Source organism: Seriola dumerili, unplaced genomic scaffold, assembly GCF_002260705.1.
Source record: "Seriola dumerili isolate Sdu_G_001 unplaced genomic scaffold, Sdu_1.0 BDQW01000733.1, whole genome shotgun sequence".
Taxonomy (NCBI): Eukaryota; Metazoa; Chordata; class Actinopteri; order Carangiformes; family Carangidae; genus Seriola; species Seriola dumerili.
This window is the reverse complement of record NW_019174988.1, coordinates 317,137-331,059: the sequence shown is the minus strand read 5'-3', so window position 1 is coordinate 331,059 and position 13,923 is coordinate 317,137. Positions and strand designations below refer to the sequence as shown.

Below are 13,923 nucleotides of genomic sequence, written 5' to 3'. Positions count from 1 at the left end.
CTCTTCCCTTAGCATCACTCTATAACTTCATAGAAGGATATCAGATGAATATAGCTAAGCACAAGTAGCTGGTTAATTATGCAGCAAGTCAAAGTACACCTATCTATCAGGACCCCACTACACCACCAATAATAGTTATTAAACAGCTTTAAAATTCAAAGGAATCAGCGTTGGCTTGAGTAGGTGGTTTAACTACAAGTGGATAAAAACAAATTATCAAAATACTGCATAAAAACAAAGATCTTTGACTGTGAAACCGAAGCCTGTCTACAAACAAAAGGGGGCAGTGAGCATAAAATTCAGACGATTATATTTGAAGAAGTAGAAAGGAATTATTCCTCTGCAATTCTCCTCCACTCTGATGGTAATTTATTTATTACCTCCGGCACAAGGTTTAGAACACGGTGACCAGCTCTTCAGAGCCCACTCGTACGTGTCCTCCTGGATGACGTTGTTGTTGTTGACAGGCACTGAGTCCTCATGGATGATGTACTTGTACATTAACGTAGACCGTGTTTCATTGTCCTTGGGTATAATCTGCAAGAAAAAAGCAAAAAAGATAACACAGCGTCATCCTCTGTGCAACATATTTGCATTAAAGTGCTCAAAGTGCAAATTTGTGCAAATAAATTCATTATGTTTGAATTCAAGACACAGCAGAAAAAAATACTCAGGCTCAATGGCAACTCTATTACATGGCATCAATACAGACACAATACAATGACTGGCTGGAGACAGAACAGGTGGTTACTGGACAAAAGGAGAATTCATGCACAGGATGAGACCGAACCCACAAAAGAAAACGTCAGAAACGTATCCTTCCTGATCTCGACTGCTGTTTCAGAACTTTTCTCTGGAATACTTCTCAGGTATATTTTACAGCCGAGTGGATAAGGGAAGTCTATTGTAAATGAAAGCCGGCAGGACGAAATATCCTGCAGGAGTGCAGCAACGGAGAAGTACAAAACAAGAGTTGGTGTGGGTATTAGGTTTTGCAGGATTAAAACTGATACAGATTAGACAGATACAGACTGCTTCGATTACATAACGGCCGCCGCTGGCTGACAAAAACTGAATATTCCATGTTACTGGAATATTCAACAAGTCTATAAATTTGTATATTAATTTAAGAAATTATCTCATGGTGTACGTGATTATTTATTGCACATAATCATATAATTAATAGTGTAATCTGTGCGTTATGACGATGAAGTGAGGAGAAAGTCAGCACTGAAAATACCCTGGGCTGTCTTCAAGTCCAGCTGATACCACACTTAGTCCCTTTTTGCAATGATAATGTCTTAAATGTATTGTTCATAGATTTTTTATTTAAAGGAAGAAATAAAACAATCAGAAATATCCGAAATGCTCCTTTATGACTCAGTTGCTGGAGGGGGCGTGTCAGTGTCCGTTTGATTGACAGGAGCCAGCAGAACGTACACAACAATTATAATAAACTTGAGCTATAGTTCAGTGGTTCTCAAAGTGGGGTCCGAGGACCCCCAGGGGTCCTTGAGGAGGTTCCTGGAGGTCCCCAGCAAAAAGGGAAACATCTTATTTTTACTATAAATCATAAGTAACACAATGACAGAGTGTATGACTATTTTGGTCCTGGGGTTCAAACACTTTCAGATGGGGGTCCCTGGGACAACATCTTATCAGGTGGGGGTTTGTGGTCTAATTTGTGTCAGTTGAGGGGTGCTGTTGTTCACAAGCCATGGTCACACCACAGCTGTTTATGGGTTCGACTAAATGTTGCCAACTTAATGATTATTTCACTAGATTTGGCAACTTCTAAGACCTTAACGAACTTTAGCAACTTTTTTTTTTTTTTTCTAAAGCGCCTTGTGACAAATCTAGTTACTGATTAGGACCTTAACTCTTCTTCCTTGAAGAGAGTGATTGCATGTTTCTGAGTGAATGCGCTCTCATGTGGCTGAGGCTTTCTGCACTGATGACGCTCAGTAATTGGAAGAGATTCACCGCACGTTCAGTTGACCGATCATCCAGCCAAGCAGAAACGTCAATAAGCTGTGCATGTGCAAACCTAATGACCAATCACTGATACCCCATTAGATGTGTTTCCATCCACTTGTTTTGATGCACATTTTCAATCTGGTTATGAAAAAAGTGGAAACACTGAAAATCTGAAAGAAGTATAACAAAAGGAGTTCTTATGCTCGGCTGAGGTGGAAAAGCAAAATACAAGACAGTGGAGATGTGTGTGACTTATATGTGAATGTAACTTTCCTCAAATCAATACATGAAACAAACATAAATACTATATTTCTACCAATTATCTACATGGTTTTTCATTGTTTGAGGTTAAGTGGTTTTTTCTCGATGAAAAAATTCCTGATATTAGTGAATGGAAACTAATGGTGAATGGTTCATTTGCATTTTCTATTGATTGACTTGAGGTTTGAAGATGAATTTCATGTGACGTTTTCTTACGAAATTCCCCCAAAGACACACAAGACTTAACATAATTTAATGGCTGATCACTATTAATCAATCAGGGACATGACAGATGAAATTAAATAATTGAATATTAAATTTCACGGTGAAGGATTTTTGATCATTTATAAATAACAAGCCTAACGTACAGAATTATGAATGCATGCCACATAAACATTTGATCTAATTATTGGAAAACAGTCTTTCCACACTGATCTGCTTCGTACCACAACATTTTGCCTTGATCCTCCACTTGCTGCAAAATTTGAGTCTGAATAATTATCTGAATCATTCATTGAAGTTGCCCGAAACTCATATTTTACAGCATTTGTTTTCTGAAACAAGATTGCACCTTGTTGTTTTTGAAATTACAGGAATTGCTTTTCAGAAAAGTTGTGTTCATGGGGAAGCTGTAAATTAACTTCTGTCAGAGCTGCTGTTCTCTTCAGCATGTTTCAAACAAAATGTGTGTCTGTGTAATTATTTCCCTGTCAGAATATGCAGACGTCAACTCACAATTTACTGATGTGAGCTGGTGTCCCTGCAGTAAAAAAAAACCCCCAAAAAACGGCTAATGAAAAACAATAAAAAGTTGAAATTGTGTGTTTGTGTGTATCTGAGTGAAAGCTTGCTTCCTCAACAAACCCTTAATGAAATAATCTTATTAAAGCTTTTTTTTAGTCATCATTTAATTAGTTCTTTAGTTGGGTAATTTTACTATTTGAACCTAATCTCATCTTACTTCCCGCTGCTGCCTGTGCTGTCGTTAGTAATTTCGTCTCTTTCTGGACCTGGGGGAACTTTTTAAAGTGGGTGGTTTGGATTCTGCAGGAAGATTCAGGGGAATTGATTCATAAAACTTGTTCAATGGCCCTGTTTCTGAAAATCAGGGTCTTGAAAGCATTATCTATATTTCACTCACTAATTAAATTTCTCTCATTCCTGGTATGATGACTGATGTGTAACATTCATTTATCTGTTGAGGCGTTTTTTGCCATTCAGACACACGTGTCTGTTATCTGTAGTTTATGTAATGTTGTGGCTTTATTAAAGCAAGACAGGCCTGATACAGAAAGATCCAAAGCTGAAAAACAATCACTGAAAACATAATGACATGAATGACGAGAAAGGTTTCTGACCAATCATCAGCTGTGTCCCAGTTCTGGCGACCAACTGCGTCACAGTGGCACGACTAGGCTGTCCCTTTTCGAAGCCTCCTTCAGGTGCATGCTTCTTTTCCTGGGCAACGAAGGCTCCAACAGGTGGATCTCTCGCAGACCAACCTATCCCAAGATTCATTGGGATAATGTGGCAGCAAACACCACTGACAGAGAGCCCAAGGATTACACTTTTAAATCTAAGTATGTGTGTTTCAGCTCGGTACAACTGTAGTGAAGTTTGGCTTCGTGTTGTCAAGGTTGCTAGGCGACAGGAGCCGCACTTCGCAATGCAATGGTAAGGGCGGCAGCCGGTGACAGCCGTCGCAGATACAAAGGACTGCAAGGATGAATTGGAACACGGCCTTTATTTCATCATTCTTCCTATTTCATAATGTCCATAAGTGCTCAAGCATAAAGTGAAAAAAATATGAAATAATTCCAGTTTGCTCACTTGGTATATGTGAAGCACTTTGCTGGATATAGATTACATTTTCATTTGTATATTAGTAACATGAGTACATGAGACAACATGTCTGATGAGGTTTTTAAAAATCAATTCACAGTGTTTCCTGCTTTATTGAATTTTATTTGTTCATAAGTGGTGATTATTAAGAAATAAATGTTTGACAGTGATCTTAAAAAGGAAAACAAAGTGTGAATTTAATCTCTCTGTGTGAAAGGAGATTATGTAAAACCAGAATTTCTTCACTGACCCGCACAGCAGCAATCTCATCAGTGTCAGAACTACTTCTACCTCTAATATGATTGTTTTTGGTCTGTCTAATCCCTTATCATGTCTAACAATACAGGGTTTTCATTATGTCTGAGCCTTGGATTACGTCTGATGACCCCTCCCCTGTCACTGAGTCATGATGCTCTTAATTTTCCTTTTCCGCCTGTCAACACTGACATGGGTCTGGCAGTGATGTAGAGAAACTGTAGGAGCTCTGGTTGTTTCTACTTTCTCACCACAAGAAAACTTTGTGTGAGGTTAATTGATAATTAAATTAAGTATAAACTTTTTACACAGCACCATCTATGTCATTCGAGAGCCTAGTGTTGCAGATGTCTCCAGCATATTGGTCCTCTCTCTCTTTGGTGTTAATCGCACAAAGATTTCCTCCAACTGAATAATTTTAAGTAAAATATCCTTTATATGTGTTTAATATGTTTAATATCCTTTCTCTTCCCATTCCTAGTACTGGCACCTTTATTTATCTTATGTCTAGTCTGCGCAGCCCATCGACACATGAGGCTTGAAGCCTGCAGACATGGTGTAGTTTTCATTATACATATTTTTATTGGCTTAGTGTTTATTAAACTTTCTAATTGCGATTTCATTGGTTAATTGAAGAGTTTCATTAATTAAAATCTAAGAGATAGTGACAGAACGTTAATGAAAAGCATGGGAGTTGGGAGGATTGAGCTGACCTGCTTCTTTATAACAGTGCTCGTTGTTACATGCCTTTTAGGTTAATTCAGCTCTAAGCTTTGATAGAGAAGGAGCATTTATTACCAGAACCACCACGGGGTCATGCAGAGGTCCGTCAGTGTGCAGAGTCTCCACGTCTTCCTCGATGATGTAGTGCCACTCCACGCCCAAGTCGATGAAGCTCCTGGACTTAACCTCCTCACCTTTCCCGTTGAGAATGTAATGCCCCGTTGCCTGGTTCTTGATAGCTGGAATCAGTCATTTGTTATCAGCCACTGACAAAAGTTGAAATGTCTTTACTTTCATCACTTACTAAAGTTCTGAATTATTCATTGAGGAAAAAAAAAAAAGCTCAAGTGAAAGGGGTGATTGATAGAAATCTGTCTAACCACTACAAAGCCTGAACATTATGGTTCATACTGATTCATCCTCTCATTTATTCAAAAGAAGCCAATAAAGTGAACTTGTCAGGGCTGAAATGAAAATGGCTCATTTAATTACATCTGACACAATTCCTGTAAAAGCATCCGATGGGTCAAAATGAGTCACAATTAAAAGATTCTCAAACGAGCCTCATGTCTCAGCTACAGATCATTTCCTCTGGTGCTCAAGTCCTTCACTTACACCTGCATTATGCTGCGAAGTAGCAGGAATCATTTGTTTTATAATTTATTAACTCTCTTACTACTATGATCACTTTGCTCAATTGCCTGCTGGGATTTTTGTCTCCTAGTGATAAGACTCCTGTATAGTAGACAATATATTGTAATCTTCAAACAGTCAGTGTTTTGTGTTTATTTCATGAGCAAGTGCTTTACAGACAATTTCCGCCACACAGAGTGGAACCAGCTCTGTCTTCTGGGAGTAAAAAGTCAATTCTGTCAGCAGGGCCATACTTTTTATTTGGCTAGACTGCATTTCAAATTGAGTTGGGGCTCGTTTAACCGACATCTGAAACCATTTTAGTGACTTTTTAAAAAAGTAGCAAAAATATATCTTAAATACAGCCTATAACCTTTGCTGGTTTCAGTATAGGACAATTGGCAGTATTGTCCCGTGAGCGCAAGGTCAGGTTTTCCCTCCACAGGCACATCTCTCTATGCTGAACGCACAGCAGCTGACAGATTTGAATGAGCTGATGATCATTTTAAACACAGCTGAAATCAAGTAAATACAGCTGAAATCACAGCTCAGTCTTTGTCTTTAACTTCTGTGTTTGGTGATTTTGTCAGACGACATTGTGATTATAAAAAAGAAAAAAAATACTGAATTGATTTAGAATTAATTTGACTTTCTTTCTTATTTCTGAGGAATTATTTGTGTATATACAGACATATAGATTTGTATTTTGTGTATTCTGTGTCTGGAGTCCTTAGGTTCATGTTTCCAATGATTTGAGACGGTGAATTAAGCACTAATTAGCTATGTAATAATCTTTTCATAATCTCATAATCTCATAATTTCATAATCTTTTCAATCTTTTCATAGTTCGTCACTCATGTCGTCACTCATTCGCAGATTAACTGTCAACTAAGGCACAGTTTAAAGGGTTAGCATGGACCACCAGAGGAAAGGATCTGACCAGGTGAGGTCATGTAATGTTTCAAACAGCCTGACGTATTACTGGACACTCTGGGCTCTAACTTCAGCTTTTAGATTCAAACCCACGTCTAAAACTCTGATTATTTACTGCTGCTGGTACAAGTGAAATATAGATGCACTGACAGAAATGCAGAACTAACAGCAGGAGACTAAGTGAACACTGAAGTCAAGAAAGAGTCAGAAAATGTGTTTGACTGTGATCCATCGGCACGTGTCATTTCACAGACAATGACAGTGACAGGAGGGATGGATGCTGTTTGTAAATCTACAGCAGGGGGGAAATTCTGATGCTAAAAATGACAAGCATAAGATGTTCAAATGGTCTGGAAGGAACACACTTAATCAAAAGGCAGATGTATAGTGGAGATGAAACTTCTGTCTCCTCTGTGTCACCTCTTCTGCAATGGAGAGTTTCTTTGTTTTCTGTCAGAACTGCGGGGTGAAAGCAATTCAGGTCAAGGTCTCAAATTTGTGACTTAAGTCTGACTTGAGTCAAGTCATGTGACTCCAGGCTCCATCACAGGCCACGTGGGGGCATGGTTATACTCTTTAGAGATGCTGGATAACCGCTGATGTCTTGCGAATGGAGACATAACAAGAGAAACTGTCCTCCCGGGTAGTTATTTTAACCCAAGGAACTATCTGTACGTAAACCGTTAAAGTTGTTTTGGTGCCTAAACCAATCCACAACCATAACCATGGTGTTGTCACATGATAGGGCAGATTTGTTTTTTAACAGTGATTTGTAACAGCGATTTTGTAAAGCACAGACAAAATGACACCGTCCTGCTGACAGGGCCGTCACATCAGAAACAATTTTGTCATTATAATATTATTTTTGGAGGTGATATATAATTGGAAATGACATTTCTGCTGTAAAATATATCATATTTTTTATGATTATGCAGAGATGTTTTTCTCAGTTTGAAGGTTTTCTCTAATAGTTAAAAAAAAGACAGTTCAAGGGGAAGGTTATTACTATTACCATCGTTTGCTTGCATGAAATTGAAAGCCCATTTGTACCACAGTGGATCACCATCCACATATTTACACAGATATTTAACAAATGCAATGAATATCTCCTTTGAATAATTGAATTGGCCTTTACGCACCTTCTTTCACAGGAATGTACACAGTTCAATGTTATAAACCTACATGCATAAAAGGACCAAATCATTCCTGGTTTAGTCCTATCTGTGCATCAGTGCATGTAAAATAACTAGATTAAACATGATATTAATAGGAACATATTAAGGAATGAATTTAAATAGCCTGAGTTTTTCTTTTTTTTTTTTAATCATCCTTCTCATCATATATGAAGTAAAAATCAGTGTCTCCAGAGTACATGCCAATCCACCCTAGAATTACTTGCTTGAATGTCTGTGATTGAGTCTCTGTGATTGATTGGAGATTGAGTTGGAAAACCTCCGCCTGCCTGTCACAGCTCAGCAAGAAACCCACAGGGTCGAGAGCGGGGGAGGTGGCAGCGACAAATTATTTGACTGCGTCATTTTCAATCTAATCAGCGGGGGGTCAAACACCCCGTAATAAGACTTTGAAATGCATTTCACTGACCTAAACTTGATTTATGCCTACATGAAAAATGGAAGGTGATTGCCAGTAGACTTCGGCAGTGGAGCACATTTCTTGTCAGAGTGGAGTAGCACAGTGGCTGCTCCACCAGCTTTTATATCAGAAAATGATGCAGAAGCAGGAAGTAAAAGGACAATCTACATGGCTCGGGGGAGAGGTACCGCCTTATTATCACTCCCATCCGTATAAAATAGAAAGGGATTGTTTCTATTTTAACTGATGCGTTCAGTTTCCCTTATCAATTTTACAACCGTTGAAAACCCACTGAGGGAAGTTAGTGATTTGAGGCTCTATAAATAAAATTGATTTTAATTGTATTTATGATTTTATATGATTTTAATTAGACAAGAAAAACTATCTTCCTCTAAGGTACGACTTTCAAAGACATACAAGCTCCTCTTGAGGAAAACTCAAGCTTGTAGTGTGTATAGGCCTCTAGTAATTTTCCACACAAACTTAAACATAATATTAGGGCTAACTAGCTGAAAAAACAAGAGCAATGCTGTTTCTTCATTTGTATGTCTTCTACATGGATCATTAGCTGGCGAGGATGCTAATGTTTTAACCTCGGACAAGCAGCTCTAGCCTCAGTCCTTTAGCATGTAGCCGTGTATAATTGTAGCTGTCACCACTTGTGTATTTAAGACCCTTTTACACGGATTATCGTTTCAAAACGAGTCAGCTGGAACAGTTAAAACTCAGCTGGAGCATCAATTAGCCGGCTAGCTAGAGCGGTTAAAATCTGCTAGCAACAGTCATTGACTAGATATGTGAAACCTGCTTTTAGTTACTTTTGTGTGCAATCGAAGACCCATTGCTGGAAAAAAAAAAAAAAATCCCACACTACTTCCACACAAAGTAAACCCACTGCAGTTTTCATCATAGCTGTGCAAGTCCACAAACGGGCAGAGCAACAGGGAGACGAGGCTCAGCGAAGCTTTTCAGACATGAAACTGACATAATCCTGCTACTATAACATTATATTATCCTGTCTGGAAATAGACGCTTGGGGATTTTTCATAACATCTTTAAAGGCTCATTCACTGAAACCTTGAGTTGAGATGGAGCAACACAGACCTCAGAGTGCATCACTTTGTTGGGTCTGCAGATTTCCATCACATTTTAGCAGGTTTATTCAGGTCCAACTAATCCTGAGAGAAAGTCTCTGAGGTCGATCTGACCTTTGTGCATTTCTAGACGCCTGTTATTGGAGTTTTCTGACAGATTATATCTGATATCTTTAGATGAATATTAGCCGTGTGTGTGTGTGTGTGTGTTTTGACATTATTCCTTTTTGATGAAAGATCTACAGTTTCATAGTATTAACTCATTTACTTTATGCTTGTTGCTTTTATACTTTAAAGTAAGATAATGCTGATTATCTTTTCCATTTATCCTTCATTTTACCACCCCTTTATTTCAAAGACTTTTCTTGTTATGTTGGATATGTAGCTTCTCTACTTCTCCTCTCCTCTCCTCTTACTTTTGAGTGTCAGATAAATAACTTGAGCGTAAATGTTAATCTTACAGAGCTCTTTGAAAAGCACGCTGCCCCTGGCTGAGGAGATCAATGCTGACCTGTGTGATCTCGCGGATGCTGAATAAGTCATGCTTTTCTCGGGCCACTCGCAGAACAAGAAACAAAAAGATTAGCCACCTCTTTCATGCCCTCAATTATCTGACAAAATCCTTATAGAGACCCTGCGATCCTACTGTTAGTTTACAGGGACTAAATAACTTTTGTTTGTGTTTGTGATGTTTTTTTCATGAACTTTAATAAAGGTCTGATAAATTGTATTTGCTCATTAAACCCTGAATGAATCAATAATTTTATATTAGCATTGGATCAACTGATGAATTTGTGGTGACAATCTCATAGAGTATCAACAACCACACTTAGATCTATGGAGCTGTTTTTACCCACTCTGAGTTTGAACTTTGACAACGTCATTTTATCCTGTGGCTTCTAAAACTGTTACAAATCACTTGTATATTAATTAAAGTGTTCTCAGATTGATTAGTCAATTGACAGAAAATTTGCACCAATCAATTGTATTTGCTGCTTTTCCTTGTCATAATATTATAATAAACTGAATCTCTGGCGGTTTTGGACTGTTGTTCAGATCAAACAAGCAACAGTGTAGTTGAGAAAATTAAATGATAAAAAAACAAAAAAAACAATAAATAAATAAATAAATGAAAATTAAAAAACAGTCCAATTCTTTCAGTTGAGAGAAGCCATTAATATAGAAATCTCTCTTTAATAGACTGATGAATAATGAATGAAGAAAATAAGGACTTATTTTCTGGAATAAATTATGTAAAGTCTGTAATCTATGATTTTACACTACATGCTCGCAGTAAGTCGTCCCAGCGGACACGTAGAAGATGCTAATGAGCTGTTTTTAGGGATCCACAGATTTCACACATGTGTTCGTGTTATGAAGTCACACTTACCAAGAATTTGAGGGGAGGCCTCATGTTCTTGGATGATCACATGTCTAGCTCCAGGAGGAATGAGAAACATCTTAAGGTAACCTTTGCCAAGTTTGTAGTAGTAGAAGCAGAAGGTGGAGGGGGGACGGGGGACGGTTAGGAAAGATAAGACAGAGACAGGTAAGTTAAGCAGATACAGGAATAATCTGTTTGTTTGCAGAGGCGGACATCACACATGTTTCAGAAGTTTTGTTGACTTTGCTCTACAAAGATGTTTGAAGAAGTTTGATAAGAAAAAAAAAAAGAGGATGTGACATCGGCCTTCCCCTCTCGCTGTAGAAGGATGCAGGTAAGGGTTCTTATTGAAACTGCCATGAAGGTTTATTCATATCCATCTGCTGTGTCATCAAAGGGTTGTTGGAAATACCAGTATATCCTTGTACTGCTATTACGCAACTCATTACCATGGAAGAAAGTCTCATGACTTTCTTCCTTTGCGTTCATATTGATTATGTGCAGACAGGATGTGAATGAAAAGAGCCCTCAGCCATGTTTCAATAAGGCGTAAGAAACAGGGTTTTCAGACTACAGGGCAGCAAAGTCTCCTTCTGTCAGTGATGTCCACCACTTACAAACCTACTGTGACTCACCAAGTACATTTCTAGAGTCTTCCGTTTCATTTAAAAACACATTTCGAGCTCCTTTGGGCAAAGAGAAGGCTCCTCGGGTCTTCCCTTCAAAATGAAATGAATTAGTTAGTTAGTCTCACAGTTTTTCCCTCCACTCCATTTCACCGTCTCATTGTTTCTCTGCAAAAAAAAAAATAACCATCACCTACAGTGGAGGCATATTTAATTAGCATAGCAGGGACCTGAGGAACTAATACTGAGGAGGCAAACTATTTTTTGCTGGCAGTGTGGCACTTGCCAATCACCAGGACTGAGCTGTGGCGGTTGTAATTACTTGGTTAGATTTGACAGGAAGACGGTCCAACACGCACCTCCTGACGCAGATGAAGCTCTGCCACTGAGGTAATTATGAATTCAACTGGCATGCCGTCACAGAGTTGCACAAGGTCATAACAGGTGGCAGAGCAGCTGGCCCTGCTCGCTCTACAGTATCATTAAAGGTAAAAATTGCAACTTAACTATTGGAAATTTAAAAAAAAAATGCCCTCTCACTTCCGAGGCGACATCCTCTGATGGCAGGCAATTTCAGAACCAACAAGTGCTCGATAGAAATTATAACTTGAGTTTTTGTAGACTGATGGAAAATACTGCCCACAAGCTAGATGTCTCAAAAGTGTCTCCCTTGAATGTGGGTGCATGAACTGAATGGAGCATCAACGTGCCAATTTGGGTTCAATCAATCAGCTGCTAGATGGCCAACAACATCCTAGATTGCCTCCAAAAAGTCTGCAGGTTCGTTTACACTTAAATCTGCACGAAGACTTTAAAGGTCCCATATTGTAAACAGTGATATTTCCATGTCTTTTTTTATTATAAAGCAGGTCTATTTTCTATATTAATACTGTGAAAGTATCAAAGCGCTCAGTCCACAGGGAAATGCACACAGCCTGTATTCAGAAACTGAGCCTTGATACGAGCTGTCAGGACTTCTGTCTTTGTGCTGTCACAAAGAAACACTCATCAACCTCAGCCATGCCACAAGCACCACCCACCTGGACCCACAATCCAGCCTTGCTTGAAAACTGCTATATTTTCATTTAATCACTCAGAAAAGAGTCAGCCAATCAAAAGAAAAGGCTCAGAGCCTCCTCTCTTCTGATAGGCTCACTGACCTGTTGTTACTAGAGCTCCAGAGAGAAGCCTGAGAGAGGAGTTGTAAAACTTCATTGAGATTGTTTTGGTTCTTAAAATCACAAATATATCTTATATATGGATATTAAAACTTCAAATAAAACACCAGAAAAGTGTCAAATATGGGACCTTTAAAGTTAGTTTGTTAGGCTGCTGAAGCAACTGCTCAAGAGACATTGACATTAAATTACCACAATTACCAAAAATAACTTTGTTCACACAGTTTCAGAGACTTGATTGTATAACGAGCCCGTGACAGCTCCTACAGTCAGAGTCAGACCTAAATAGACACTTAATTAGTAACAAGGAACAGAGAAAACAGCAGCTTATGACACTCATGTTTCTAGGTCTCTACAATGTTAGGCATCCATCTGCACTACAAGCTGGACAGAAAACGCTAGAAGAAGAAGAGTCTGTGAGGGAGTCAGTGACACTGGATACTTGCATATTGTGTTTTCCAACAAAGGGGTTTCTTTTTGGGCTCTCTTGCTTAACTGTTTCCCTGTTAAAAAAGGTGAGTGGTTAAATGAGTGTGAGATGTTAGGAAAAAAAAAAAAAGTTTCAACAAACTACAGCACATCCTGTAACGGTTTGATGAAGCCATCATGTCGAGGCTCTCAGAAAGCCCATTTCCATTTTTCTCAGAAGCTCTTTATTGATTTTATGACATCTTCACTTTTCCTTTAAATAAAAACATGATGATGAATTATTCATGACAGATGAGGCTGGCATCACAGAAGACATCATGAAACCGTTTAAAGTAAATACAAAGTCATTCATTAAGTTATGTTTTTCATGCTGGTTGGTGAACGTGAAGGCTCATTTTTCAAAAAAGACATTAACCACTTCCTCACACTCATTCAGATTAACACTGCAGCACCCAAATCACCATTGGACTGTTTGCTTTAATTTAGTGAGTGTGAGTGTGTGTGTGAGTGTGTGCATGTGTGTGTGCATGTTTGTGTGTGTGCCCTGTGTGGCTGCAGAGAGGAGATAACAAGAGAGAAGCAGCTTGAATTAAAGAAGCTTGGATAAAGCGTACGCATAAATTGTGAACTTACAAATTTGATTTTAAAAAAATGGAACTAAGTATATTACATAAATAAATAGAGAAAGAAATAAAGTTGGGTTTAATTAATTCTCCGCTTGTAAGGGTCTTAATCCAAATGAACCCGACTGTTTGGTGTGATTGTTGTGACAGCTGTCACTTCCATGTGGCTCTGCTGCCTCCCCTGTAGACTCAGTTACGAGCTGTGGATATAAACTCTGTGGGAGGCGGCTGCAAGTTCATAAACTCCCCTATGATCTCATGCAAATCAGTATAACGTCCCAACAAGGCTGCTTATATTTTTCATTAGAAAAATACTCATAAATACTATAATATACTATACTGTTTATGGCCTCTAATGCACCATTACACTAC

The 13,923-nt window shown here is 38.5% G+C and overlaps 1 protein-coding gene across 1 annotated transcript in view; it reads right to left on the bottom strand.

Annotated features, from left to right (window-relative positions):
* The window catches only part of adamts3 (ADAM metallopeptidase with thrombospondin type 1 motif 3), a 136,763-nt gene that overhangs the window by 14,883 nt on the left and 107,957 nt on the right, over nucleotides 1-13,923 (bottom strand). The window contains exons 16-18 of the mRNA XM_022765727.1: nucleotides 10,702-10,782; nucleotides 5,134-5,297; nucleotides 381-537 (exon numbers count right to left, since the gene is read on the bottom strand). Coding sequence (XP_022621448.1) covers nucleotides 381-537; nucleotides 5,134-5,297; nucleotides 10,702-10,782 — 402 coding nt within the window. The remainder of the gene's footprint in view (nucleotides 1-380; nucleotides 538-5,133; nucleotides 5,298-10,701; nucleotides 10,783-13,923) is intronic.